Here is a 27328-nt window from a genome sequence, read left to right as displayed (position 1 = left end):
CATGAACATTTTTACAAACACTTTTTCCTGCTTTTTGTTGAAATTTCATTGTGACTAAAAATTTGCACAAACATTAACTAATCAGGTTTCAGAGTAGCAGCCGTGTTAGTCTGTATCCACAAAAAGAACAGAAGTACTTGTGGCACCTTAGAGACTAATTTACTTGAGCATAAACTTTCGTGGGCTACAGCCCGCTTCTTCGGATGCGTAGAATGGAATGTATATTGAGGAAATATATATACGCATAGAGAGAGCATGAAAAGTTGGGAGTTGTCTTACCAACTCTGAGAGGCCAATTAAGTAAGAGGAAAAAACTTTTGAAGTGATAATCAAGATAGCCCCGTACAGACAGTTTGAAACTTGGGCTATCTTGATTATCACTTCAAAAGTTTTTTCCTCTTACTTAATTGGCCTCTCAGAGTTGGTAAGACAACTCCCACCTTTTCATGCTCTCTGTATGTCTATATATATCTCCTCAGTATATGTTCCATTCTGTGCATCCGAAGAAGCGGGCTGTAGCCCACGAAAGCTTATGCTCAAATCAATTTGTTAGTCTCTAAGGTGCCACAAGTACTCCTGTTCTATTAACTAATCAGTCATCATAACAGCTCAGTTAAGTAGGTAAGGAGTACTTTCATTGTCAAGAGGGGAAACTAAAGAGAAAAGGTTAAATGACTGATGTAATTCCCTGGATTGAGTCAATGTCAACGCGTGAGTCTTAATACACACAGTCATGTGTTTAATCCATTACATCAAGCTTTCTCTTATGTTATCAAGCATTCCCCTTTTGTGGCTGGAAGCCACATTCTCTGCCCCATGGTGGCGTTAGCTAAGCTGGGACTCACTAAGCCAGAAGGGGAGGGTGCTCAATAGCAACGTAGGCACCAGCACCCTCCATTGTGATAGGAACCATCGAAAATCAGAAGGCCTACAGCCATAAGTGTCATGTGTCCCAAAGGGCCACGCATGGGTGGCTGTAGGAGGGACTGCAAATAACTCTCGAACTTCAGGAAGACTGGCAGGAACCGTCTTATAATTCTGGTGAACAATTTACATCAGTGTTACTTCCACAAAGAAAATGGCTAGAAATTTACCTTAAAGCCAGAAACAAGAAACTAGAAAAACAGAACTGCCAACCAGCCTTGGCATTGACAGGTCCCTGTGGATCTCCCTATGCCAAGTTCAGCTACTCAGACTTGGTGCTGGGGGGATGGTTTGGCCCTTGGTGAATCAATTCTTCTATATTGCAAACTTATCCAACCCAATCTGCACAGCTGAGAATAAAGGCCCTAATTATTCATGGGGAAAAGATGCGGAGAAAGAGGGATTAACTCTCACATTTTCAGTATGAAGCCGCCAAATGAGAAATCCCCTTACTACAGTACATTGTCCCTGTACTACACTAAAACAGTATTTAGTGTAATTACTGTGTGCTATAATGTCCTGCCTAGTGCTTTTAGTGTTTCTGTTAGTAACATGTTTGAAAGACAAGGGAAATAGTGCAGCGTATTCATTTATATTATCATCTAATTGACAGATAATTACTTTACAAAATGATTTTGCCAAGGCTCTTTAGTTTCTAAAACTGGGACAATCAAATGAGATATGAGCAAATAACAAAAAATTAAACAAAAACAAACTTTACAGAGAAGATTAAAAATGCAAATAGGAAAAAATGGGTGGCTAAATAGTTGAGGAGAATAAATGAGCTGCTAGAAGAGATTTGAAAAAATGCAGCAATGTTCTGGACTTAATAAAAAGAAGGAGCTTATTACATCAGAGGGCAAGAAGAGTGATTCTTAACTAATGGTGCAATAACGTGATAAAATGTGAGGATTTTGATAATTTGAAATAGTGTAACAGAAGCAGACAGTGGCTCTTTCCCCCTTGATACCAAAAGAAAATTTTTAAAAAACCCAGAAAAACCACCTTGCACATGTTGTCCATGGAATGAGTATGACATAATAACTATTAAATTGCACAACACTGATGAATTGGGTGGGGGGGAAGCAGCCTATTTTTAGTGGCATCATTAATAAAATTACCTGCTTTTGTGTACAGTGATAGAAAGTGCTTTCTGGACAATTATTTTCTCCCTGCAGGAAAAAGTAAGAAGAGGGACAAGTGCAAAAATTCCCAGTTGTATCCTCTGATCGAGACTCAATTTTGTCCTTGTGACAAGTACAACGCTCAGCCTGTGGGGAACTGGTCAGACTGCATTTTACCAGAGGGCAAAGTGGAAGTATTACTTGGAATGAAAGTACAAGGAGATATTAAGGAATGTGGGCAAGGCTATCGTTACCAGGCCATGGCATGCTATGATCAAAACAGTCGGCTCGTGGAAACAGCACGATGCAACAGTCACGGTATTTAGAGACACCTTTTCTTTCTTCATTTATTTGTTGTTTTCTTTAAATGTAACTCTTGAGACTCTGTTGGTCATAGGTACAGACAGAATTAGGAAACAAATATTTATTGGTTTGACAGAGTACAGGAAACTGCTGTGGAACATGTAATGTTGCCCCAGAGGTATCTTCTAACCAAACATACATTGAGTAACACTCAATGACCTGAGAAAACTTGTTCCAACTCATAAAGTAACTAAGCTTCCAGGATTAGTGACTGTTACAATACAATAAAACCTCAGAGTTGCGAACACCTTGGGAATGGAGGTAACTGAACAAAATGTTATGGTTGTTCTTTCCAAAGTTTACAACTGAACATTGACTTAATACCGTTTTGAAATTTTACTATGCAGAAGAAAAATGCTGCTTTTAACCATCTTAATTTAAATGAAACAAGCACAGAAACAGTTTCCTTACCTTGTCAAATCTTTTTTTAAACTTTCCCTTTATATTTTAGTAATTTATATTTAACACAGTACTGTACTGTATTTGCTTTTTCTTTTCTTTTTTTTGGTCTCTGCTGCTGCCTGATCGCGTACTTTCGGTTCCAAATGAGGTGTGCGGTTGACCAGTCAGTTTGTAATTCTGGTGTTCATAACTCTGAAGTTCTACCCTGTAATGTTTACAAGAAAAATTATGTTGAATTACCAGATATCAGTTGGGCTTTATCTGATATAGTCAAGTATATCTTAAAAGTTTGCCAATTTCATTTTATGTACAACCGCAACTTTAATTTGCATTGAGGAATGTTTACAAAGGGCCAAATACGCAACAAATAAGACAGTGCAAAAGTGCTCTGCAAAGAATGGAATTCTTTCCCCTGACTACAGAGCCTTAAAATAGTAGTAATCTCCTAAAGAGCCAAATGCCCTACTCACTTCCCTTCACAGGGAGTTTATCAGGTGGCTATGCTTAACTGTACATCCACTAGCCACACCACACACTGCTCCTTTCCCTGCACATCTCATTGTCGCAGACAGAGCATTATGGGGCACAGACTTCCTGTATCTTGCTTACTTTGCACATTGCCCACTTGAATGTGTGGCGAGGGCAGGATTTGTTCCAAAATGGTTGCTGGCCTAGGGTCTGTACATGTGTAGTGTTATGACCAGATCCTGAACTGGTGTAAATCAGACTTCATGACTTCAATGGAGCAATATTGATTTACATTGGCTAAAGAGTACTTTGTTCTACATTTAAGTGTGGGATTATATACATTCTAGTGATATAAATCCCGTAGATTGAATGTCAGTATACCGTTTCATTTGAATGTCAACATTGGTTGAATTTATGCTGTGTATTCTGGTTTGTACAGTAGAACTGGGCTATCAAAAATATCATAGATTTAATTACTGAAAGATACTTAAAATAGCCAATCAACAAAATTAAATGAATGAAAGGGATTATAATTATTTGTATGCCTTCCTGTGTCAAACTTCACCCATGATAAATTATAAACTCCTGACTATGTCAGGCAAAAATGTGGCAAATGGAGATGCTTGAGCCTGGTGGGTTCTGAGTGCTTTTAATTCTCTTTGAATTAAAAAAGAGTTGAGAGCACTTGGCACTTTGCTGGAAGCACTCAGCTTCTCATCACATTAGTTCCAATTATCTGAATGTTTCTGTCTGTTTACTAAGGAGGGAGAGAAGTAGCATTTAATTGACCATGAAGCCATCTTTAGAAAATTATAAAATTGAGACTTAACCTCAGTGCAATTCTTCCATTTTCTACTTTGCTACTGATGTGTTAGGTCACGTTTTTAATTTGTTGTGGCTGTTATGCATAGCAAGTCACTAGTTGATGATTTATTTTCATCATCATCTGTGACCCTGCAAAATATTTTCACAGATCTGTGTGTTTATTTCTGATCTGTTAATTAGAGCTGAGAGAGCTTGAGAAACCCAACCTAAGAAGTAGGTATTCTTAAAACGTAAAAAAACCTCTGAACCTCTAGAGACCTTATTCAGTGTAAAATATAAAACAATAAAAGATCTTGAGTCCAGGAGAAGCCAGAGGGGTCTCATGCCAATAATCATTGAATTGAAGGATGGATATTGTCAAGTTGTCTGTAAACTGTTAAAAAAGAAAATTTGCACAGGATGCAGGAGCTATTCTATAATCTGTAGATGCAATGAATGCTGGGAAATGTGATTGATATAACTGGCAAAGAAAGGGACAGAAGAGGATGGTATTCAGCTGTCTCTAGTGCAGGGAAAGGTCCCAACCCTGCACTTGCAGAAATCGGGACTTGCTGCTCTGGTACAAAAGGGGAAGCTACCTCAGAACTTTATGCACTAGCAGTTGCTTGAAGTTAGGCTCTTCGATGAATCTTGGTAAAGACCAGGAATAACTCTTTGTTCTTCACTATGTTTGGGTGAAGTGGGGGCAGGATTTGACTTAAATCGGCCCACCACTGACTCAACTCCCCTCCATACACCACCCATAGTCCTTTGCCCGTATGCCTTGGGGGGGAAAGAGCCTTTGTCAATGTGCCCTGCCTCTGTTGCTCATACTTTTTCTTCTACCCCTCTGTGCTTCACAGTGCGGTGTAAGACCAGTGCCCAAAATATTCTTATTAGGAAATCCTCTTCTTGAATTTTTAGAAATTGACTAGTTTCAGATATTTCCATTTTCTAGTAGTGCAGCATTTCAGTAGCATGAGCAGAGGTTTTGGGATTTTTTTTTTCAATGTTTACACTTATTTTACTGTTTCCTTGTTCTTTTAAAGGGCTTTTTGATAGTGGATTGCGAGTCAAGCCCAAGAGGCACGATAACAAATGAACTGAAGTCATCTCTTTTGCCCCTACTGCCCCTTCTCTTTGTGCACTCACTGCCTACCAGCCTCTTCCTTTTCATTGGCCGTGGAAGCAGAAACAGGAGTGCTTCCACTTTCAAACACCCTTCCCAGGTCCCAGGAAGCAGATATACAACTCCGTGTTCTCCAAGTGTGAAGTTCCCCACTCAGTCTCAGCAGCAGCTGCTCACAGGAGTCCTTCCTGGTCCCTGCCTACTTCATCCCCATTTGGGCAGTAGCTGGGACTTGTCCATGTTCTGGGGAGTAAAAACAAACCCACCCTTTCCCCACTCTCCCCTGGTTGGGCTGCAGATTTTCTGCAGGATTCTATGAATCAAGATCTCTGTTCCAGGTCCATCCCTACCCACATTTTTCATAGCCAGGCTACAGCTGCTCCCTGGGACTCCTCCATGATCCCAAGGAGGGAAGATCACACTTCCCCTGTCTTAGCCCATAAAGCTCTCTGCAGTGGGAAGTGTTCACCTCCTAGTACTCCTCCATGAGTGTGTGGAGCTCTGGAGTAAGCCTGGGAGGGTGCAGGTCGGGGGAAGGAAGTCCTCACAAGACTCACAGGGAGTAGAGACATCTTTCCTTCTTCCCCACATTGAACCTGCCACCCACTGCTCCCTGGGAACTATGAAAGTGTTCCAGAGAGAAACTATCTGATCGCACCCTTCCTGTTTCCATTACCCCAGTTCCTGTGCTAGCAGAAGAGGCCCTTTGCTACCCCATGCTGACATTACCTCCTAACAACATGCAAAGGCCATCTAGGGACTTAGGTGGGGGAGCCTCTCTACCACCACCCTGTTCCCAGAATCTGTTACTTCTCTGCTCCTCTTGCCCCCACATTTAGAATCAACAGTAGCTCTCTGCTGCATCTGGGGAGGAGCATGTATGTGAGCCCCTCCATCCCCAACCAGTGTTCCATAGTGAACATGCTAGTGCAGGAAGTGAAAATGACTCTCAATGAAATAATGAAACTGACTATTCCTAGTGTGCTGTCAAATGCGCAGAGTAATATACTGAGGTTCAAATATTTTTCTCTGGCTTCTTTTAGTTATGATAATTGTAGGGAATTACTTGTAAATATAGTTGGCTAAAAAGAATTATTCAGAAATGTGATATTTCAAGTTGACAATGGCTCTTTAACATGTAAAACACCTTAGTAAGTCTTCTGGCAACTGTGACAACGTAGGAAATATCTGTATTTTTTATAAATATGATGTTTTTGCTTATGATGGATTTCTTTCTATGGAATTAGACCAAAATGGGTTGTTAGAGGAAAATCAAGCAGGAAAAGTAAAACAATGCCTAAAAAAGAAGCATCCCAACAAACACACAAACATAACAGCCAGGTTTATAGCAGTAATGAGGCAACTTCTGGCCTCAATCCTGGTAACACTGCTGCTTTGCCAATGCTGAAAAGAGAAGGGAACAATAAGACATCAGAGGACACTCCCTCCCGCCCCCCAGTCTAGAAAAGGGTGAGGATTGAGTGGCCAGACGCTGTGCAAAGAGTGTTGGTGGAAGCTGCAAAGCTGGTCAGGGATCACACACAAACTAGATTGTCCTGCTTGCAGCATGCTCTCTGTTTCTCCCAGCCATAGATGGGAGTTAGGTTGGCTGAGGGGAACTAATAAAACTTGCAATGAAAGATTTTATTGTTTTTACCCCTTGCTCTGTGTATTTTGTACCTCTGGAGGGATGAATGGTTTTGAAGATGCTGCTTCTGAGTCACTTTAATCAGCTTACTGGTCACAGGTCCCCAGAGTGAAAGGGCTTGCCAAATGCAGTTGGACCTGACGTGTTCATACAATAGAGAAACAAGGAGGGCTGCGACCCAGAGATCCAGTCTGAGAGTGGTTGGACTACATGGTTCCTCCCAGAGTGAGGTTTGGTAAGCCAGGCCTGTCTCCTACGGGGGTGCACTCAAGAGGGACCTAAAAGGAGTCTCAGATGCAGTTCACCCCATAACCTTGACAGCAACAATTTGTGATCTCATGCTTGGCCTTCATGCTCAGAAGATTTGATCATTGTGTTGTAGTCTTCAATTTTGAGCTGACATTGCTGAGCACTTGTTTTTAATTTAAGAAGCTATATCTACATTGGTAGCACAAGAACAGCAACAGCATCACTTGGATAAAAATATACACATCACGTTACAAATTCATTGTAAATTAATTCAGGAAGATGGAACAGCTAATAGGAATATGTGGCCTACTTATCAGCTTTCATGGTTGGGCCATGTACCTTCAAGTCTCTTACATGGTTGTTTTATTAATTTGATTTTAGTCTCCTTAAGTTTTGTTAATTACTTTTAATAACAATAATTTGCACTTATAAATAATGTCTTTCATCCAAGAATCTGAAAGTATTTTGCAAACTTTAAGAGTGACAGAACTCACTTTGAGGTAAAAGCTGCTCTCCAAGCTATGTATCATTTTGTGATTCTCTCTGGTTTCTTGAATAAAGGTGGTTCCTCATCAACACAGCTGGCATCCTATTGTGGTGAAAAAAAAGTATAATATAGTTTTTAAAAAACAGTTCAGTGCTCAAGAAAGGTTCCAGTTTGATAGTCCTAGAGACACCTATGTGCTTGGAATTATGAAGTGTTATATAATGCTAAGTACTCTGAAAAAAACAGGTCTTAGGCATCTCACATTGCGCACCCAAAATTAGTGCATACTTTTGACCTTAATTTCCTCTATTCCCCATTTATAAAATGTGGTAATAGCTGTACATCTCATAGGGGTGTTCTTGAAAATGAATTCATTAATGTTGTGGAGCACTCAAGTACTATAGTGATGAGTGCCGTAGAAAATCCTGTGAGTAAATTAATAATTCTGTCTCCAGAGCAGCCTTTGAATAATGTTGAACAGGCAGCCTAACTTTTGAGAGCTTGACTTGACAACCTTAAAAATGTTCTTTTAACATAGTTTAGCAGGTTATTTTCTAAGTTAAAAACAAACCAAAGCATCCTAAATAAACAGAAGTTCCATAATGCAGCATAATTTTGACACCCACATGGATCTTCAGTAGGATTGGAACCTTTAGAATCCACCATAGAGACCTCTTACACTTGAGCTAATGGAGTTCACTGACAGCAGTAGTTGGTTGTCACCCTCTATGTGACCAGCACTAGAGAGGAATGGGACATTTGGCTGAAGCTGGGCAAAATATGTTCAGAAAATAAACTATGCAGTTTTGGTTGACCTGAAACTATTTGTGAATTTGTGTCAAGTTTGCCAAATGGTTTCACCAAACTGAATAAATCAAAATGTTTTGGAAATATGGACTCTGGGATATTCTACTGTAGGTCACTCTGTCTCTCTTGTTGAAGCTGTTCCATTGTGTTTATGCATTGGGACACAGAGAGAATGAGAGTGACTCTATAGCTCAGTGGCTAGGCCAGTCACCTAAGAGGTGGGAAATCCATATTTAAATCCCTTCTCCTCATCACACAGATGGGGAAATTAAATCAGAGTCTCCCACATCCTGGGTGAATTCCCTAACCACTGAGCTAAAAGTTATAAGGGAGGTCACCTCCTCTCTCCCTCATGCCCAAGCCATTTTGTAAATCTAATCCTCCCGTTTTTGTCAAAATGTCCACAATTCAACTGAAAATTTTAGAAACACAATTTTTTTTTGACTTTTTCATTTTCCTGAAAATCTCAAAACAATTTCATTTTTGATTTGACCCTACATAAATTATGCTTTTTTCAATTTCAGAATAGCCAGTTAACTGAAAAATCCATTATTCCCCCAACTCTACACTTTACCGGTGGTTTTACAGCTCCAGGCTTTGGAGGGAAGTGTGCTCTAGTTGGCACACTCTTCCACTCTTTCCTCCCAAAGTGTTAACCCTTCTGCCCTCTCTCCACTAATCTCTCCTTGTCCCAGGCCTCTTTTTCCCCTTCCCTGGCTCCTCAGCTCAGTTCCATTCTCCTCACCAGTCCAATATCTTTGCCCAGCAAGCCCTAGTCTCACGCCTCTGGACTTGCAGGTCCCTGTGTCCTTGACCAGTCAGTCCCAGTTCACTCCCACATCTGGCAATTCCATCATCTGTGTCTCTCTCCCTGTCTTGGCCTCCCCCAACCCCCTGCCTGCCCACATTCCCCTTTCCCTTGGCTCCTTCTCCCAATTTCCCTCCCTGGTCACCTCAACTGATCGCTTTATCTCCCCGTCCCCCAGCTCTTTGTCTTAGTCTCTTAGCCCAGCCAGTGCCAGTTCTCCCCCTGCACCCCTCCTCTGTCTTCCTCTTAGATCCTTCCCCTTGCACCACTGCTTTTCAGTCCCAGTTCCCTACTTTCTCTCTGCCCCAGCTTCCAGTCTCCTTGCTCAACCAGTCCCCAGCTCCCAGATCTAGTCTTCTCGCCCAGGCAGTCCTAGTTTCCTTCCCTACAGGCTTCCAGTCTAAGGCTTCAACCAAAGAGTCCTTGTTCCAAATTAATCCTCCTTACCCTCTTCCCACAGGTCGGCCTCTTGTCCCTTCTGCATTTGAATCAGGCAGCTTCCTACTCCATGCTGGGGTGGAAGGGGGGAGAGGGTAGCGTCACTGAGAGAAAGTTTCTCTGCTCTCAGTACAGACTCCCAGACCCAGCATGTCCTGCAGAATCCCAGAATTACAGGAAAGTCCTGTTGAGCTCCAGTCTTGAGCATGACTAGTGGAGGTGGAATCTTCAGGAAATTTAGCTGCTGAAATCTAAGAAATCTCTACTGAGCTTGCTATTTTTTCAGAGGCTTATAATGTGGCCAGAATTTGACAGATTTTCACTGGGATGACAACAGACACATCTCTGACACAAAGGCTAAAATTCTAGTCCCTGCTCTGAAGCATGGGGTTACTAGAGCTTTCAAAGAAAAAGTTGTCAGCATTTTTTAACATGGCCAAAACCAAGTATTTTTCCCTAGCGTTGTTCTTGGAAATAGTTGAACTGTTCTGGCTGAAATTTTCCAGAACAATTTAGCCTGAGGTACACAACAAGCTTGGAAAATTTAGCCCAAATGACTAAGAGCTGGTAAAGGCTTAAGCAATTGAATACAGTGTCATATAATGGGAAGTATCAGGCAACTTTAATAAATACCAGCCCTGCCTATCATGATATGTTCCCTGATTGTCCTGTTGTCCTGTATTCAGTGCCCCATGTATTCTGCAATTCTGTGGCTGCTAAATTTGCCATAAAATTCACCCCTTGCCCTTGAATTGTGCTACAGACTCTCAGCTTTCATTTTGTTTAAGTTATTATTCTAGCCTTATAGTTGCAAAAATAATCCAAAAATTGGAACCGAGTGTACACCAATTCAATGGTGTTTTCCTTAGCACACAGCCTGAAACAATAGATCTGTGCACTGCCCCATGTACCCTCCGATTCTATGGCTGTGGAATTCAGAATTTTCTCAAGAGGTTCCCCCGCCACACATAATTTTCCATTTGGTACTATCATTTTGAGTGCACAGGGTCTTGTGTCTATGTATTATACACGGTAATTGATGGCAGAGATGTTTGTTTCCATAATCAAATATACTGCTTTGTTTTTAAAATGTTCATTATAAAATACTTACAGCCCCTGGCATTGTTTCTTATTGCAATAAGTTTAATATCACATCAAAGCTTTATTAAAATTTTTCATGGAATCAAAGGAATTAAAAACCAGAAAAGACTTATCCTCAACCTGTTGTCAACTGGTTTGTCTTGCCTAGTTGCAATTATTCAAGAGATTCAACCCTTGGGAGACATCCCTTAAGAGGCTGTTGTAGCTTAATCGATTTTGCCACTGAGAGAATGTTCTTGACGTTCAGCATGTTTTTTTCTTTTCTCAATTTCATCCTGTTACTCTGACTACAGATTTGGAATCCCTCTTTGGTGTTTGCAGCCTTGAAACACTTGTGGATCTTTATCATTTGCCTCAATTGTTGGTTGGCAAACCTACATGTTTGCTTTCAGTTCTTTTATTCTTTCTTCATGAATCAGTGTCTCTTGGCTTTCAGTAATCTTGGTGCTCTTCTCTGAATTCTCTCCAATGTGTTTACATCCTTCTACTGTGGAAAGGCCCCAAGATGTATGCAGAATCCTACGAGTGGTCAGGTCTCTCCAGCTTCATTTAAGAGCTACATTATCATTATCTTAATGATGTGATGCATTGACAGAAGCAGGTGAGAATCACATTGGAGCTAATCCTGCATTCCTTGTGCACCCAGAATCTCCAATGACCTCACTGGGAGTTTCAGGTGTGCAAGAAATGAAGTATTTGCACTGTAGGCTTCTCCGGACTACTGCTACTACCATTTATCTTACACTAGTGCCTTCAGGATCCCATTGTGTTAGGCACTGTACATACACATAGAAAGAGACTGTTCCTTTTCCTAAGGACTTACCTAATTTATTGTCTACCTTCAACCTTACTTTTTTCCCCACTATGTACCACTAGTAAATAGACTGCTATATTCCTGCACTTACAAGAGGATAAAATAAACTTTAGTAGGCCTTTTCCATCTCTAATTGCTATATATGTTTGTCACTTCTATTGAATATCTGTGTTGCATTAGCGTTTTATGTTGCAGTGTTTTGGTTTATTTTTCCCTAGGTGTATTAGCTAGTGCTTTTGAGGTTGAATCTCATTTTATGTGTTGCTCATATTTCCAATTTCCCTTAAGTCCCATGGTATAGTTCTCATGTCCTCTGTGGAATTTACAAAGCCTTGCAATTTAGTATCATCTGTGAATTTCAATGTGCTGTTTACTCCTTTTTCCAGAACATGAATAAAGATGCTAAATAACACCAAATCTAACAGTGAGCCCTGTGGCATCCCATTGGGCAGCACTCACCAGCTTAATATACACTGCAGCTTCTCATCAATCATCATAGTTCTTCAGCTTTTGTTCTACCCATTTGACAGTGCCCATATCCAAACTTATTTGAGCTATTTTTTTCCTGTACAGGTAGGTTTTTTAGGTACTGTATCACATACTGTACTGAACTCTAAATATGGGACACATTTCACGTTATCTTTATCTACTTATTTTGTAATTCAATCAAAAAAGCTACCAGCTTTGTCTGCATTATTTGCTTTTTATAAACCCCATGTTTGCTTGTGAGTCTGTTATCTCCTTTGCAATAATACAGTACTTCACTGACAATGAAGTTATAATTTTTGGTTAAATTTCAGTAACAGAGGACACAGGTAGGAGACACAAATTCTATGCTCAGTTCTGCATAGAGTCTTATATTGTGCCCTTCTTTATTTCACTAGAATATCCCAGTCTGTTTTAATGTAGGGAACTTCTGAATGTTTTCTTGATAAGAAAAAATGTGTGGAAACTGATAAATCCAGGGGTGAAAATAGAAATAGGGACTTACCGGTACGGGGCTGGGTTGGGGCCGGCTCTGGCCCCTGGAAGGGGCAGGGCCTCAGGCGAAAGGGGCAGGGATGGGGGGTCAGAGCCAGCCCTGTACCGCTAAGTGCCCTCCCTCCCTCCCGCAGGGGTAGCAGCGGCAGCCGTGGGCTCCAGCAGCAGTTTAAAGGGCCCAGGGCTCGGTCGCCACTACCCGGGCGGCCTGACTTCCCAAGGTGGCAATTTAAAGCGTCTGGGGCTCCCAGCAGCGTCCATTCTTTGCGAAGAGGAAGCCCTATTTAGCACTTCTTAGGGTGGGCAGGAGAGGTACGACAGGTCTCTTCTCGGAAATGGGAGGAGGACTCAGGGAGCCACGAGCAGGTAGGACAGTGCAGCTTATATTTGGGGGAAGGGAGAAGAGGAGAGAAAGAGAGTCTAATTGTCTGGGTATACCGCAAGAAGGACAGGAGACTCGTTATGGGTTTTAACCAGGCCGCAACTTTATTATATAGTTGTCTGGGACTATCTGGCAGATAAAGTGTACAGTGCAGGCAATTCCATGCTTATTCACATCAATTCTCCGGGGCTTTCACCGGCCCCCCTTTGTTTCCATCCAGGTCCCCCAGCTAACCCATGGCTTGGACCTTACCATCCACCAGCCTCGCAAGAGACTTAAGGAGGTCTATAAGAATGGGGGGAGGGAGGGTTGGCTCCCTGCTGTACCAGTCACGGAAGTTCCCAAACCCCCTCCCCCGTTCGGTTTCTTTATCCAGTACCTCCTTTTAAGTCCTTTACCAGCCCATTTATCTGGTCACTGGCTGCCCTCACTATGGAGTACCTGCACTAAACATCCGCCCAATATTACAAAATAAGTTGCGACATGTGGCCTACCACCTTTTCTATTCACCAAAAAAAGTCCATCCTCATACCTGCTGTGAGGAAGGCGAAAAAAACACACTCCACCGAAGCCAATTCTGGTGGTGTGGGAAAAATTCCTTCCCAGACCCCCTTTAAAAGGGGTGACTAGCGTAATGCCCACAGCAGGTCCAAATCCAGCCTGCCATTCACCTCCACTTGCTGGCTACTAGGGGAGGGAGGATAGGTGCTGTCTTCCTCGTTGCTTTCACATAGAGACTTGTCCCACCCAGGTTTCATGCCTTTATGCACATTCCTGGGGGTGGAGGGGTGAATCATTGCTGAAAAGTTGACCACGGAACACCTTTTGCAGTAGTTTCTGACCACCTTCCTCCCCCCACCCCAAACCACAAAGCAAAGCTGTCCTTTTTTGGGTAAGCCCACACAAATTCTGCCCCACCTTTAGTTATGGTGCAGTCATTTTCTCAACTCATTTCTTTATTAGAGGCGATTGACTGCCCATACTTTAGTCCAGGTGGCTCAGATTGAGGGTCTAAGTTAACATGAAAAGAAGGACCAGGGAAGCATGGTGTTGAGTAAAGGCTTTGAGTAAGGGTAAGTTTGTGGGATCGAGGGAGTAAGTTATGGTCACTCAGGAAAGTGCTATGTCCACAATGCTTATTGTAGATAGCTCTCTCTCTCTCTCTGTATATAGATAGATATAAAAGAGAGATTTTTTCATTTCTCTCACTGTGGACATAGACCCTCTGTTTTCTAGTTCTGTGATCTCTGCTTGTTTTCATATTGGTTCCAGTAATTTGCTGGGAAAGTAGGAAAATATGACGTGCAATTAACTGCAGCCTTTTCTTTACAAAACACACAATTGCTTTTTGTAGCCTATCTCTGTCATCATTGGTGTTCGTTTTAGTTTGAGGAAATAACATGTCATCAACAACTGAACACATTTTTACCAAAGTATTATTATGGTTTATTTAATACTGTAAATAGCAAGTGCAAAATCCCTGTGTGGCTCCTTTAAAGTTTAAATTATAATTGCTGTTGGAACAAAAAACTTGTAAGAACAACATAAGAACGTAAGACTGGCCATACTGGGTCAGACCAAAGGTCCATCTACTCCAGTATCCCGTCTACCAACAGTGACCAATGCCAGGTGCCCCAGGGGGAGTGGACCTAACAGGCAATGATCAAGTGATCTCTCTCCTGCCATCCCTCTCCACCCTCTGACAAACAGAGGCTAGGGAAACCATTCCTTACCCATCCTGGCTAATAGCCATTAATGGACTTAACCTCCATGAATTTATCTAGTTCTCTTTTAAACCCTGTTATAGTCCTAGCCTTCACAACCTCCTCAGGCAAGGAGTTCCACAGATTGACTGTGCACTGTGTGAAGAACTTCCTTTTATTTGTTTTAAACCTGCTGCCCATTAATTTCATTTGGTGACCCCTAGTTCTTATATTATGGGAACAAGTAAGTAACTTTTCCTTTTTCACTTTCTACACACACACACACACACACACACACACACACACACACACACACACACACACACTTGTATTTGTATCCTGATCATGAAAAGCAAAGAGCTACTGTACTGCATATAACCCACTTTATTTATTCTACAGTACTGCATATAAACCACTTTATTTATTCTACAGTATTTAGTTTCTCTCCTTCATATAGTAATTATGATTCCTGACCCACATAAACTGAGACATGTTCTCTTATACAGGGAATCAGCATGCTAGCATGGCAAACTGTTGTACATTTTTTTATATAGGTCGTATTACCCTTCTTAATTCATGTCAGTTTATTGTTAAGACCTTAGGCACAATCAACCAGTCCTGGATAGTTTGTCTGCTGCCTTATTAGTGTGAGATTATTTCCCCCTTTAGCATTAATTAAATGAGATACATTGATTTGTGCTGACTCTACAAAGCAGTCTATGGCTACAAGGCTTATGCAGGGGATTATAGAGGAATATTTTTCTATCATTGAATATCTTTTGCAACATCTGTTGAGAGTAGCTATGTGAAGCAAGGAATTTCTTATTGAACTGCTCATGTGCCTGATAGCCAAATTTCAAATGTTATAAAAATGTCCATGTGGTCTCAAACACAAGTTTATAACTTCCTGCATCCACTTTTATCAATTCTTTTTCTCTTTGTCTTTTCCTTTTTAAACTACTCTACAGCAATATAGATCTATAAAAGGAAAATAAAGAATGTAGAAATTGAGATGAAACATTTTTTGTTTTTCATTAAGCATACCTTTATAAAACACATTATGTTATTTCCATGGCAATATCTTATCTAAGTCTATATTTAATACAATGCTAGTGTACTTGCATCTTAGCTCTACCCCTTAAGTCTATTATAAACACTATTAGGGCATGTATTTTACTTTTCCATATGGTATATGTGTGGTATATATAAGGTACTGTATTTGATACACCTTGTATGCTGTCTTGGAATATGTTGCCTATGAATTTGTAACATTTTCTACATGAACATCTTTGTGGCCAGGCAGGGGTATTGTTGAGATGATGCTGTAGTCATCAAGAAATTCAAAAAGAGGTGCTTAGTAAGTATGGTTTGAATAAATGTACTTGAATTATACATTAAAGCAGATGGAAGCATTATCCTTCAGCTTCAGCTCAAATACTGGCTTAGACATTGCCCTTGACACTGCATTTGATTGTAAGTCTAAAAATCGCTGCCAACAGTATGTTGTAGCCAGAAGCAATTTGGCAAGTTCTAGGCAAGAGAACAGTCGTGGTATAGATTGTTCTTGCTCATACACCTTGCTGCCTTCTCATCCTCTGCCACCACTACTGCCGGTGCCAAGATACTCTTTCTGTCAATGGATCAGACTCAGGAGACATCCATCAACTCAGAGAGCACATGAAGCCTGTACTTAGTCCTCCAGAGACAGAACTGATGCAGAAGATCACTAAGTATTAACAGTCGTTCTTTGGCATTGAAGTCTTGAAAGGTAATCCTGAAAATAAGAAAAAGGACATGCTGCAGTGCAATTTATCATTCCATGGGATATTGTGACAGAGTCACAGATATAAGCACACCTGGACAAAGAACAAATACCTTTTAAAGCCAGGAGAAATGTAGACAGCTGTGCTCTTCTCCTAGTCCTGGAAGATCAATCTCAAGAAAGATATATTTCTACAAATTATATAGCATAAAAAACTCTCGTGCCACAATTTCTCTCTTGGAAGCAGAGAGCAGTACTTGCAAGAAAGAAGCAGGATAGTTGTTCTGCTCTCATGCGTGGGGTAATAACTAGCCAGCTGCTGTGTTGATCTCCAAATACTAAGTTTTTAAGACATCCATAATGATTCCAAGCTACAGCACAACAAACTCAACCCAATTAGAGTCAGACTTTACATGCAGACATCAGCACTTTGTGAATAGAAAGAATCCTAAATCCACCTACTTTGACTGCCTTGTCATCAGGCAAGGGATGAAGTCCACTTAACTCTGTTGTAACAATTTTCCATCATATCCTTAAATAACTTTTTACTTGGTGGTGCAAATAGCTCAGGAAATTGGTCATGGGGCAAACTATCACCCCTAAGTTTGAATCCAGGTTGGTAGTGGCTGAAGGACATTGCTAGTTGATGTTGGTTCAATGGTAAACATGAGGTTGTTTAGTAATTTCAGTCCAATTCATAGTAGATGAATATCCACTTCATAAACTCAGGATCAGAATTTGCTGCATGATTAAATCCTGATTAGTTTAGTTGTCCTTTTCTTAAAAGAATCTACATGTTACTTTCCAGCCCTGTCTATATAGAAGTTCTCCATATCTCTGATCAGCATCTTCTCCTAACTTTTTGATATTTTTACAGCATGGTGAAAAATTGCAAACATGAGTAACTAAAACTAAGCAACTAAAACTAAGCAACAAAGCACAGTTTTTTCAAAGGTGCTGAGCATCATCTGTTCTGATTGACACAGAGTATGTCTGCACTTGGAGCTGTGGGAGTAATCCCCAGCCTAAGTAGCCATTCTTGTACTAGCTCTCATTGAGCTAGCACGCTAAAAATAGTAAGTCTGTAGCTGCAATAGCATGGGGATCAGTGAGCAGTGGCACAGGCTAGTCACTCTAAGTAGAAACCCACCTGAACCTCATGGGTACATGCTAATGGCAGCTAGCCCGTGCCACCACTGACCATGCTACTGTGGCTACATCCTTAATATTTTTAATGCACTAGCTCAGTGAAAGCTAGCCTGAGTACTTCTACTCAAGCTCGGAATCACACCGCCACCTCCAAATGTAGACATAGCCTTAAGTGGGAGTCCTGGGTGCTCTGCGTCTCTGGAAATCATCCACTTTAGGCCTGATTCAGCAAAGTCCTTAAGCTCATGCCTATGAGTAGTCTCATTGACTGCACATAAGTATATTGCTGAAACAGGGTCTTGTTTAGGTGTTTAAATATGGAATTAGTTGCCTAGACCCAAGTTTAAAATTGTCCTTTTATAAACTAGGTAGCTAACACTGGGATATTCCAAGTGTAGGAATATCCCAGTGTTATCTCTTTGGCGTCATAATTTATTTTTTTTTTTTGCTTGCATTGCATTGAATATATTTACACTGATGAAGTAAAGAAGAGAGAAGGAAGAGATAGGTGTGCCTAGGCAGCATGTGAAAGCACATGTCTATGTGAAACATGCAAAAATGTGTAGGTGGTGATGACACGCCTTCAGAGATGCATTTGATGAAAAGTGGCATAAGAAGACTGGAGAATAGAGTAAAATGAATCATTTTCTATAGGCAATTTATCTAATTTAATCTTCTCTGGTCACATAGATATCTGCAAGCAGATTGCAGTTTCCTTGAATTTATAATTTGTAACCATTTTTTCAACATTTTTATTTAATTGTTTATTTTACTGCATGGATTAATTACAAATGATTCTCTATTCGTGTTCTGAGTATGAGCTGTAAGTGTGCAAGATAAATCTGATGATAATGTGCAGGCCAGCTGGGATGCCAAGAGGTGGAATGGAGCACTGCAGAAGGAAGTCGAGGGGAGCTGGAGGAGATCATGATGTTGATGGCTGCTCCTGCATATGTCCCAAAGGTCTCTTGTGGCTTAGCCCTGGCTAGACACTGGGTCGGCTGATGATTCAAGATGAAATAGAGAAGGAACTGAGAGGAAGAAAAGATGCCAAAGAGACCAAATTAGTTTGGCAAAGACTTTCAGATCTCAAATGTAGTTAGACACTGTGATTTTTCTCTTAAATATTTTTGAAAATTGACACAATTTCCAAAGATTGTAATGCCAAACAATGTGATGGCCTCCCCATACTTACTTCTCTTTGTCTTTTATTTTTAGTTGGGAAGGAGGTTCTTTTGTTTGTTTCCCTAGTTTTGGTCAGGAGATACCTGAATCAGCTCTTGGGGCATCATTTTCTGTCTGTGCTTGGCAGGAAAGGCTGTTTCTGGCAGGATGAGTTGTCTCCATTTATTTCTTCTTCTGTTTCCTCTTCTTCTTTTTCTGTTTTTCTTTCCTATCTCATGTCTGTCTTTCCCCATTCAGTCTGTCCTCTGAGCTCTCTTATTGCCACACGGTGAGCTTTCACTGCCATGTAAGAGAAACTCCTGTCTGGCCTGAACAACTCTCTACATCTAACACATTGCTTTCATGATATTTATCTACAAAGAATATCATATGAGATATCAAACGAAAACTTATTTCATACTGGCCATCATGATCATTGTATGATGTGTGCACAAATAACAGTTAAGAAGTTGTATGTTTATACAAAAAAGACATTTAAACCAAGCAAACCAGGCAGGGTGATTAAAGGTTCCGTAGACAAAGGAATGTTGACTTTCCTATCTGCCTAGATGTCGAATGTAAATGGAGCAGGAGTAGCCAAAGACAATGGAAATTATAGGTCCATATCGAGTCAACAGGAAAAGTAAATTATCGGAAGGATTCGAAGAACAGCATAGACAGCATGGAGTCTGCACCCTGAAGAACAGCAGGGGAGAGGAAATTTGCCTGGGGGTGTACTTCAAAGGATACATTTCAATGATTTATTTGACTATCTGTGGGGGAAAGGACAGTCTGGCTATCCATCACTGAGGGAGCAAGAACCACAGTGCTTTTTGTATCCATGAACACAGGATCCTGGCCGGGGAAAGCTTGTGACACTGAGAGGAGGCTTTTGGCGAGAGACCTCCTTAGTCAAGAATTGTAGCCTGTTAAGCTTTAGTCACTTGTACTTTTGTTTTATTTGTAATCATTTTCTTTTCTACTACTCTTGCTTAGCATCACTTGAATCTCTGTTCTTTATTAATAAACTTATTCTTGGTTTTACTATAAGTTCATCTCAGTGCAATATATTAAAGTAAAGTGTGCATTGTCCATGAAGCCAACAGGCTGGTGAGTGTCTTATCTCTTTGGAGACAGTGGAGTTGGTAATTTCTGAGAGTGTCCAGTGACAGGGGCTGGATATTGCAGGGCAATGTTCTACAAGGGGAGTCATTAACTGAAGTGCTCCAAGTGTTACCTGCAAGGTGAAATAGGGGCTGGCAGAGTCCTGAAGAGTTTGTTGGACTGGCTAATGCACTGGAGTATCAGGAGCTGTCACACAGTCTAGTATCAGCAAATCTCTCTCTCGCTGAGGCAGAGGGGTAACAAGATAACTTACAGTTCCGGTACCCTGAGAAAGTATCATACCCACCTTCTGCCCTCCTTTGTCTGCTCTCCTTCCCTCTTCCTTTTATCCCTGTCTGTTCTTTCCTGTCTTCCCTCCTCTGTCCCTCTTTTCCCTTTAATATCTCCCAGGTTGTCTCTCTCCTCTTCAGTCACTTTGCCTCTTTTCCCTGAACATAAACTCCATTCATTCCTTGGAAAGGCCTTCAGTCTCTCTGTTCCCTTTAGATACCTCTTTGCACCTGGAATGCTCCTTCCTTTCCCCTCTTTCTGCTAATGCTGGGGACCCATATTCTGTCAAACACTCTTCTATCTCCCACCAGTGGCTAGAAGTCTTCACTCACTCGTTCCCTTCCTCTCTTGATAGTATTTCCTCCCTGGTGACTCCCTGCTTTCCTCCTCTATCCTCTGGTGACAACAAAAACCCTCCTTCTCCCATGTCTCCAATGACGAAGAGTCCCCTCTTATTCTCTACCTTCAGCTCTTGTTATTCAAAAGTTCCCACTACCGAATCATTCCAGGGGATTTGTGGGTGCTGGTGCCATTGCCTGTGGGGAGGCAGGATAGAGGCAACTCTTGTAGAGAAGTCTCCATCAGCACCGTGGACTTGACTAGCCAGGAAAGTGCATCCTCTGAGTGGAAGATGGACTAAGAAGTGTAAAGAATTGTAGTGCTTCGGTCACACAAACTTTTTACATAGTGTTAACATGGTAATTTGCCTACTAAATCCTCTGTGAAAATATAGTAAAGAATTTCAGGTATTAGATACAATTATGGCTTTATTGCATTGTGATTTAAAACATTTCATGTTGAATGGTGCAAGCATATGGAGATTTTTTACTACATGTTATCATTACAGGCTATTGTGGTACAGATTCATTTGCCATTTTGGGGGATAATTATACTTTTTAAATACAGTTGAAAGTAATTAAAATGTCTGACTTGCATAGAATGTTTTTGTCTGATATGCCATCTAAGTGTAAAATTGAAAAAGTGCTTCTTGTTGTTTTTTTAGCTACATACATACAATGTATTACATATATTATCCCACTAGAAGAATTCTTTATTTTCCTATTTTGTATCAACAAACAGGGGAAACAAAGCTAAATATGTGGTAATCTGGTAGGTCATTTAGGAAAATATGTTCCCAGAAGTTTCCTTTTCTTATCCCAGTATCCACTCCACACACACAGCCCCCAACCTGCTACTGGTGTTTTGTGGCCCTCACATCTGAAAGTGCCTGAAGTTGTGACTGAGACAGATGATGAGAAATTGAATCCCTTGAGTTACAATCAGGCAAAGTTAAAATATTTTGGAGGCTTATCCTAGAGTCTCAATAAATGAGCTAGTTGAACCAGTCTAGATTGATTGAAGTTATCTGCTGAAAAAAGTGAATAATTTATCTAAAATGAGATGAAGTTGTTTCTTCCAGATTTTAATTGGAGAGAGAGAAATTTAACAAACACTAAAACTGAGTGTTACTGTTAAAAATAGAAATAGTTTTATGTGGGCAAAATTATGTAAAAGTAATGTTGAAACTAGTGTAGATAAAAGCTTGCATCCAGTAGATTAGGATGTCAATGAACTCAACCTTAGAGATATTAAAACATGAGGAGGAGTTTCATAACAAGCCAAAAAATCCTGCTAGACAGTTATTTTCTGTTCTCTCTTAACTTCCTGGTCATGATTCATTTCAAATTGCAATATTCCAAAATATAGAAATCGGATGTCTGGCTTTACATTCCATTTTAAAGTGCTCGTTGCATCCTGTAGAAGATTAACAATTTGATTTTTATGCATTAACATTTAGTGTAGAATGGAGCTTTGAGGTCAGGCACGTCTGAATTCCAAGATTAACCCAGACATGATCCATAATCGATGTCACCCATTCTGCTGCAGGGCAATCCATACCACTGCATACCATACGATTTTCAAAAATATGTCTAAAACAATGTGCCTTTCATAAAGAATCATTTGGTCAATCAGTCTGTTGAATGTCAAAAGTTACTTAATAAACAAGTTCATAATTCACTTCTGTGAAGTTGTATCATCTTTAAGATGTCAACTTTCTCTGAAGGACAGCTCTACATAGATCAAATTCAAGACATACTCTGTAAAGATATTTAACCAGCTAGCAGTTCCAAGCAGATGCAAGCTATAGAAAACTAGAACCAGAATTCAGAGCTTATATGAGTGTACAGGTAAAATGTGCATATTCTAATTGTACAGGTTTTTTTTATTATTATTATTTCTACTGCACCTTGTTCTTAACATACATTGCTGGAAAGTGTCTACAAATATATTTGGAAATAAAATATATCAAACGTTCCTGCTTTTTAATATTGCACATAATTGTTTGGTGTTAGTTGCCTTCAGAAAAGATCTCGGCAGAAGACCGTTCACTCAGAGTTTAATTTTTTTAAATAGAGTTGCTAATGTCACAGTTGATGAAAATGATAGGTTATCAGCATGCGGAGGTGGACAAAAAAGCAAAGAAACTGCTAGGATGCAAAAGGAACAGGAGGGAAATTAATACTTAAATATTATAATGTAATTATGTAGATAAATAGCATATTCTTGCTTGGAATATTGTGGACAGTTCTGATCACTCTTATCCAGACCCAAATTGGAAATGAAAAAAGTAGTGTGTTGTCTGGTTGGTATTTTGCCCACAAGCCTGGCTCCACCTACAAGACAAGCTAAAATGAATGTCTCTCACAGTAGATTGTCCAGTTGCTCAAAGTGTGATCATGAGCATGCTCTGATTGGATGTTGAGGCTTGGCTCCCTCTCACTGGGTTTGGATGCATCCTGGGCAGAGGTGGAATAAAGCACATGGCCCCCAGAGTCATGTGACATGACATCAGAATCTAAGTGGGGTTTTTTTTGGTCATGGTTGTAAGAAAACTTGAAAACATGACCTAAGTGTGACCAATGTAATGATGTCTACCTGGGTCTGCACACAGTGTCTCACTGCATCCTCTAGAAGCAGGATGAGATGATCCCACACCAGTCACCAGAACTGGCCAAGCCCCTTCTGCTCTGGTGGGACTCAAATGTCCCATAGGTTCCACTGTTCCCCTCTGGCATTTTGGCTCCATAGATCAAACTGCAAACAAAGTAAGTGTATCTCAAGTGCCACTCAATTGTAGTATTAAAATGAATGTATTGCACGTTTCATCATAAGAAAGGAGAGGGACTTTCTTATTATCTGCTTAGATGAGCAGCATAGATAAGTTGACATTTAAATTATCATTAGGCACCTGAGTTAGCACCCTTTAGAGATGAATGAGACAGTCCACACCTCTTAGAGTTAGTATTTCAGGCTCTCTACAAATTCAGGCTGCCATCACTGTGTCCGTTAACGTTGAAAATACTGTTTGTTTCCTCAGAACCGTAATGGCTACAGATATTTCATTTAATGAAAGCTGAAATTTTGGAGAACAAGATAGAAGCTTCAAAAAAAAAAAAAAGGAAGGGGGTGCCAAATTGTTGACCTAACATGATCCAATGCCATTCAAGCCTCACTCTTATCTCAAAAGGATATAACAGAAATAGAAAGGGCTTCAGAGAGGAGGAATTAAAATTATTAAAGACCTGGAAAACTTCTATATGAAAAGATATTGAAAAGCTTGGGGATTGTTTAGAGAGTCAATTAATAAAAAGAGACAATATAGAGGCAGACAAAGTAATGAATAGTATAGCAAAGGTAAGTCCTCACTAGTAATACAAAAATAAGGAGACATTCAATGAAATTAAAAGACAATAAATGTAAAACTGTGACCAGCCTGCTCTACCAATGGTACGAGAACTCTCACTTACAATACATAAGTGATTCAGGTGCATCTCATCATTTTATTAATTTGTTGGTTTTTCAACTGTATGTAAAATAATTTTCATTAAAAAGTCTACATTTGCCAAGTTATTACACGTGGTACCTGAGATACTACCGTAATTTTTACACACACACACACACACACACACACACACACACACACACACATCTATATTTAGGGGATATTCCATATACATTCAGGACATCTCTACAGTAGCGGCACGGTTATGGCCGATGAATACTAACTTTTTATGGCTCTTACTGTAAATGTTAATATAAACCACACACATAGTATAGTTGTAACATATTCTGCTTTAGAATCATAGAATCATAGAATCATAGAATATCAGAGTTGGAAGGGACCTCAAGAGGTCATCTAGTCCAACCCCCTGCTCAAAGCAGGACCAATTCCCAGCTAAATCATCCCAGCCAGGGCTTTGTCAAGCCGGGCCTTAAAAACCTCCAAGGAAGGAGACTCCACCACCTCCCTAGGTAACGCATTCCAGTGTTTCACCACCCTCCTAGTGAAATAGTTTTTCCTGATATCCAACCTGGACCTCCCCCACTGCAACTTGAGACCATTGCTCCTTGTTCTGTCATCTGCCACCACTGAGAACAGCCGAGCTCCATCCTCTTTGGAACCCCCCTTCAGGTAGTTGAAGGCTGCTATCAAATCCCCCCTCATTCTTCTCTTCTGGAGACTAAACAATCCCAGTTCTCTCAGCCTCTCCTCATAAGTCATGTGCTCCAGACCCCTAATCATTTTTGTTGCCCTCCGCTGGACTCTTTCCAATTTTTCCACATCCTTCTTGTAGTGTGGGGCCCAAAACTGGACACAGTATTCCAGATGAGGCCTCACCAATGTCGAATAAAGGGGAACGATCACGTTCCTCGATCTGCTGGCAATGCCCCTACTTATACAGCCCAAAATGCCGTTAGCCTTCTTGGCAACAAGAGCACACTGTTGACTCATATCCAGCTTCTCGTCCACTGTGACCCCTAGGTCCTTTTCAGCAGAACTGCTACCTAGCCATTCGGTCCCTAGTCTGTAGCAGTGCATGGGATTCTTCCGTCCTAAGTGCAGGACTCTGCACTTGTCCTTGCTGAACCTCATCAGGTTTTTTTCTGCCCAATCCTCTAATTTGTCTAGGTCCCTCTGTATCCGATCCCTACCCTCTAGTGTATCTACCACGCCTCCTAGTTTAGTGTCATCTGCAAACTTGCTGAGAGTGCAGTCCACACCATCCTCCAGATCATTAATAAAGATATTAAACAAAACCGGCCCCAGGACCGACCCTTGGGGCACTCCACTTGAAACCGGCTGCCAACTAGACATGGAGCCATTGATCACTACCCGTTGAGCCCGACGATCTAGCCAGCTTTCTATCCACCTTACAGTCCATTCATCCAGCCCATACTTCTTTAACTTGGTGGCAAGAATACTGTGGGAGACCGTATCAAAAGCTTTGCTAAAGTCAAGAAATAACACATCCACTGCTTTCCCCTCATCCACAGAGCCAGTTATCTCATCATAGAAGGCAATTAGGTTAGTCAGGCATGACTTCCCCTTCGTGAATCCATGCTGACTGTTCCTGATCACTTTCCTCTCCTCTAAATGTTTCATAATTGATTCCTTGAGGACCTGCTCCATGATTTTTCCAGGGACTGAGGTGAGGCTGACTGGCCTGTAGTTCCCCGGATCCTCCTTCTTCCCTTTTTTAAAGATGGGCACTACATTAGCCTTTTTCCAGTCATCTGGGACCTCCCCCGATCGCCATGAGTTTTCAAAAATAATGGCTAATGGCTCTGCAATCTCACCCGCCAACTCTTTTAGCACCCTCGGATGCAGCGCATCCGGCCCCATGGACTTGTGCACGTCCAGTTTTTCTAAATAGTCCCGAACCACTTCTTTCTCCACAGAGGGTTGGTCACCTTCTCCCCATGCTGTACTGCCCAGTGCAGCAATCTGGGAGCTGACCTTGTGCGTGAAGACAGAGGCAAAAAAATCATTGAGTACATTAGCTTTTTCCACATCCTCTGTCACTAGGTTGCCTCCCTCATTCAGTAAGGGGCCCACACTTTCCTTGATTTTCTTCTTGTTGCTAACATACCTGAAGAAACCCTTCTTGTTACTCTTAACATCTCTTGCTAACTGCAACTCCAAGTGTGATTTGGCCTTCCTGATTTCACTCCTGCACGCCTGAGCAATATTTTTATACTCCTCCCTGGTCATTTGTCCAATCTTCCACTTCTTATAAGCCTCTTTTTTGCATTTAAGATCAGCAAGGATTTCACTGTTTAGCCAAGCTGGTCGCCTGCCATATTTACTATTCTTTCTACACATCGGGATGGTTTGTTCCTGCAACCTCAATAAGGATTCTTTAAAATACAGCCAGCTCTCCTGGACCCCTTTGCCCTTCATGTTATTCTCCCAGGGGATCCTGCCCATCTGTTCCCTGAGGGAGTCAAAGTCTGCTTTTCTGAAGTCCAGGGTCCGTATTCTGCTGCTCTCCTTTCTTCCTTGTGTCAGGATCCTGAACTCAACCATCTCATGGTCACTGCCTCCCAGGTTCCCATCCACTTTTGCTTCCCCTACTAGTTCTTCCCTGTTTGTGAGCAGCAGGTCAAGAAAAGCTTTGCCCCTAGTTGGTTCCTCCAGCACTTGCACCAGGAAATTGTCCCCTACACTTTCCAAAAATTTCCTGGATTGCCTGTGCACTGCTGTATTGCTCTCCCAGCAGATATCAGGGTGATTAAAGTCTCCCATGAGAACCAGGGCCTGTGATCTAGCAATTTCTGCTAGTTGCCAGAAGAAGGCCTCGTCCACCTCATCCCCCTGGTCTGGTGGTCTATAGCAGACTCCAACCACAACATCACCCTTGTTGCTCCCACTTCTCAACTTTATCCAGAGACTCTCAGGTTTTTCTGCAGTATCATACCGGAGCTCTGAGCAGTCATACTCCTCTCTTACATACAACGCAACTCCCCCACCTTTTCTGCCCTGCCTGTCCTTCCTGAACAGTTTATATCCATCCATGACAGTACTCCAGTCATGTGAGTTGTCCCACCAAGTCTCTGTTATTCCAATCACATCATAGTTCCCTGACTGTGCCAGGACTTCCAGTTCTCCCTGCTTGTTTCCCAGGCTTCTTGCATTTGTGTATAGGCACTTAAGATAACTCAATGATCGTCCCTCTTTCTCAGCATGAGACAGGAGTCCTCCCCTCTTGCGCTCTCCTGCTTGTGCTTCCTCCCAGGATCCCATTTCCCCACTTACCTCAGGGCTTTGGTCTCCTTCCCCCGGTGAACCTAGTTTAAAGCCCTCCTCACTAGGTTAGCCAGCCTGCTGGCGAAGATGCTCTTCCCTCTCTTCGTTAGGTGGAGCCCATCTCTGCCTAGCACTC

General features: G+C 41.3%; 1 protein-coding gene across 3 annotated transcripts in view; it reads left to right on the top strand.

Moving 5' to 3' along the window:
- THSD7A (thrombospondin type 1 domain containing 7A) overlaps positions 1-27328 on the top strand; it is a 351691-nt gene that overhangs the window by 268802 nt on the left and 55561 nt on the right. For all 3 annotated transcript variants that reach the window (XM_034760534.1, XM_034760535.1, XM_034760533.1), the window contains one exon: positions 2103-2366. In XM_034760534.1, coding sequence (XP_034616425.1) covers positions 2103-2366 — 264 coding nt within the window. The remainder of the gene's footprint in view (positions 1-2102; positions 2367-27328) is intronic.

The sequence above is a fragment of the Trachemys scripta genome, chromosome 2 (genome assembly GCF_013100865.1).
Source record: "Trachemys scripta elegans isolate TJP31775 chromosome 2, CAS_Tse_1.0, whole genome shotgun sequence".
In the NCBI taxonomy this organism is placed as follows: domain Eukaryota; kingdom Metazoa; phylum Chordata; order Testudines; family Emydidae; genus Trachemys; species Trachemys scripta.
The sequence above is the reverse complement of the archived record's forward strand: the minus strand, read 5'-3'. Positions and strand labels throughout refer to the sequence as shown.